Below are 2,431 nucleotides of genomic sequence, written 5' to 3'. Positions count from 1 at the left end.
CCACCTCTTTGCCTCAGGAGGCGCAGAATAAAGTCTTCCTGGCACGGCGCGCTGTGGCGCTGAGCTCCACCAACCCGGCTTTTTGACCTGTGCAGTCCATGTCCCACCTTCAGACCCCAGGCCAATTGTAAGCCTAGGACACATCTGTAAAACTAGGAGAACTGGAGAAGACGCCACGCTCTTCCAGCTCTAGGATCTGGAGATTTCCAGGGACCCCGGCCGCCACGTCCCAGACTCTCGGGTGATCTTTCTTCTACCAATAAATACAGCCAAGGTGCCTGAGCGCGCGTTGAAATCTGCGTCCTGAAGTTGGGGGCAGGGCTACAGCAGGGCAGGAGCCAATCAAATGCATGGGAATGTGTCGCTATGCGAAGTGCTCTTCCGTAAGAAGGCTTGATCGTTGTGTCGGCCAATCGGCGGCCGAATCTGGCTTAGGGGCGGGCCAACTCACGATTGGCTCAGATTTGTGATAAGCGGTTGCTAGGGGATACCACGCGCCAAAAGCCTGGCATTCGCTGATATAAAGGGCGTCTCAACCAATCACTTGTCGTTACAGGCCGGGGGGGCCGTACCAATGAGTTCAGAACCAATCTGTGGTCGAAGTAGGGACAAGAGGGAGGGGACATTCTCTCGCCAATCGGAAGTGTAAAGAGGCGGGCGTGCCAGTCCGTGGACTGCTACGACGCCATGAATATCTTGCCCAAGAAGAGCTGGCACGTCCGGAACAAGGACAATGTTGCCCGCGTGCGGCGTGACGAGGCCCAGGCCCGGGAGGAAGAGAAGGAGCGTGAGCGGAGGGTGCTGCTGGCTCAGCAAGAGGTAAGCCCGGGGGCTGGCCGGGCGGAACTCCGGAGCCCAGCGCGCAGGCGCCATGATAGGGGTCCGGAAGTGGCGGCGTTGCGCAGGCGCCCTGTGCTCCGTGTGTAATTCGTGACCAGGCGCCGATCTCTTTTTCGAAGACGTTGCTCGGCAGACTTTGTGCCCACCAAATCTCCTTTGATCGCTCCCTCGTCTTAGTTTTCTCTCCACTGATGTATTTCACATGGCTAGAGCAATGTCTAGCACAAAAGAGAAGCATAAATGTTTACTGAATTCATGATTCTTTGGACAGTTTAAGGAAATTCGGATCACTTTTTAGTTTGCTTGCACAGCCTATTTATTGAGCAGTTACTGTATGCTAACTACATGCAGAACGCCTGACTTCCAGAATCCCCCATAAGCACCGTTCTTTCTTAAAGGGGTATTGTCATCTCCGTGGCACGAAGGGAGATGGCTTCAAGGGAGGGGAAGGCTCCACCCCTTCGGGCTAGCCCTTTCCCTGCACCACCCCCTAGACACACACACAAACATGGGCTTTATGTATAGCTCCTTAAATCTGTTTGGTGTACACCTAACTTTTAGTTCCTTAGCCACTCTGATCCTCCACAGTGGGAGGGAGGTAGTCTGGGTTTTTAGAATCTCAGTAGGCTGCTGAGCGCTTTGTCCTGAAGGCGAGAGACAGGGCTTCATCAGTGGACTTGGGGTAATGACTTTGGAGCCATGCCTGGAATCCAGATCATCTGACCTAATGCAGTTTGTTCTACCTTTATGGCTGTTTCAATTGTTTCACCTGAGGTTAGGAACCCCTTTGGTTTAGGCCAGGTACCTCCTCCCAGCCATCCTAGATCTGTGGTTGACTATTCGAAAGTCAGTTTATAAAACCCAGGTGTTGCTTTATCTGCCTATCCTCACCCCTAGCTAGGACAGGTGCCTCTTGTAAGCGCCGAGTGCTCGCTTTCTTATAACCCCAGCATCCTGGACTGCTGTTTCCTGTGGTGGGCACCAGACTTAAAAGTTCTTGAATTACCTCTAGGTTTTTAATGTCTTGCCTGTAACTTTCTCCCCAGGCCCGTACAGAATTCCTACGGAAGAAAGCCAGACATCAGAACTCACTGCCTGAGCTTGAGGCAGCAGAGGTGGGAGCCCCAAGTTCTGGCCCTGTGGACCTGTTTCGAGAGCTGCTGGAGGAAGGGAAAGGCCTGATCAGAGGCAATAAAGAGCACGAGGAAGAAAAGCGACAGGAGAAAGTAAGCTGACTTTATCCACTTCATCAGAGGAGACATGAATGGAGCTGGGGGGAGGGGCACTTTAGCCTTTGGTTGTGACTAAGGCTAAACAATAGTGAACACTAAAAATTTAGAACCATACCAAAGCATGACACTCAGAAGTGGTGGCTGTTGCCATTGGGTGCCCCCAGGGCTTGGAGGTAGATGCTCGAGATCCCCAGCTACTAGGCAAACTGCTCAGGTCTCCAAACTGGAGGGGTCTCAAACCTGATGGGCTTTTAAAAATCTAAATCAGGCCGGGCGCGGTGGCTCACGCCTGTAATCCCAGCACTTTGGGAGGCCGAGGCGGGTGGATCACAAGTTCAAGAGATCGAAACCATCCTGGT

At 52.9% G+C, this 2,431-nt stretch overlaps 2 protein-coding genes across 2 annotated transcripts in view; both read left to right on the top strand.

The window, feature by feature from the left end:
• TMC4 (transmembrane channel like 4) overlaps positions 1-283 on the top strand; it is an 18,892-nt gene extending 18,609 nt beyond the window's left edge. Inside the window, exon 11 of the mRNA XM_037727659.1 lies at positions 18-283. Within this exon, the coding sequence (XP_037583587.1) occupies positions 18-86 (69 nt within the window). The 3' untranslated portion in view covers positions 87-283. The remainder of the gene's footprint in view (positions 1-17) is intronic.
• A 135-nt stretch (positions 284-418) lies between these two features.
• LENG1 (leukocyte receptor cluster member 1) overlaps positions 419-2,431 on the top strand; it is a 5,639-nt gene continuing 3,626 nt past the window's right edge. Inside the window, exons 1-2 of the mRNA XM_017497947.2 lie at positions 419-819; positions 1,887-2,066. Coding sequence (XP_017353436.1) covers positions 688-819; positions 1,887-2,066 — 312 coding nt within the window. The 5' untranslated portion in view covers positions 419-687. The remainder of the gene's footprint in view (positions 820-1,886; positions 2,067-2,431) is intronic.

Source organism: Cebus imitator, unplaced genomic scaffold, assembly GCF_001604975.1.
Source record: "Cebus imitator isolate Cc_AM_T3 unplaced genomic scaffold, Cebus_imitator-1.0 Scaffold235, whole genome shotgun sequence".
Classification (NCBI taxonomy): domain Eukaryota; kingdom Metazoa; phylum Chordata; class Mammalia; order Primates; family Cebidae; genus Cebus; species Cebus imitator.
This window is presented reverse-complemented; position numbering and strand designations above follow the sequence as displayed.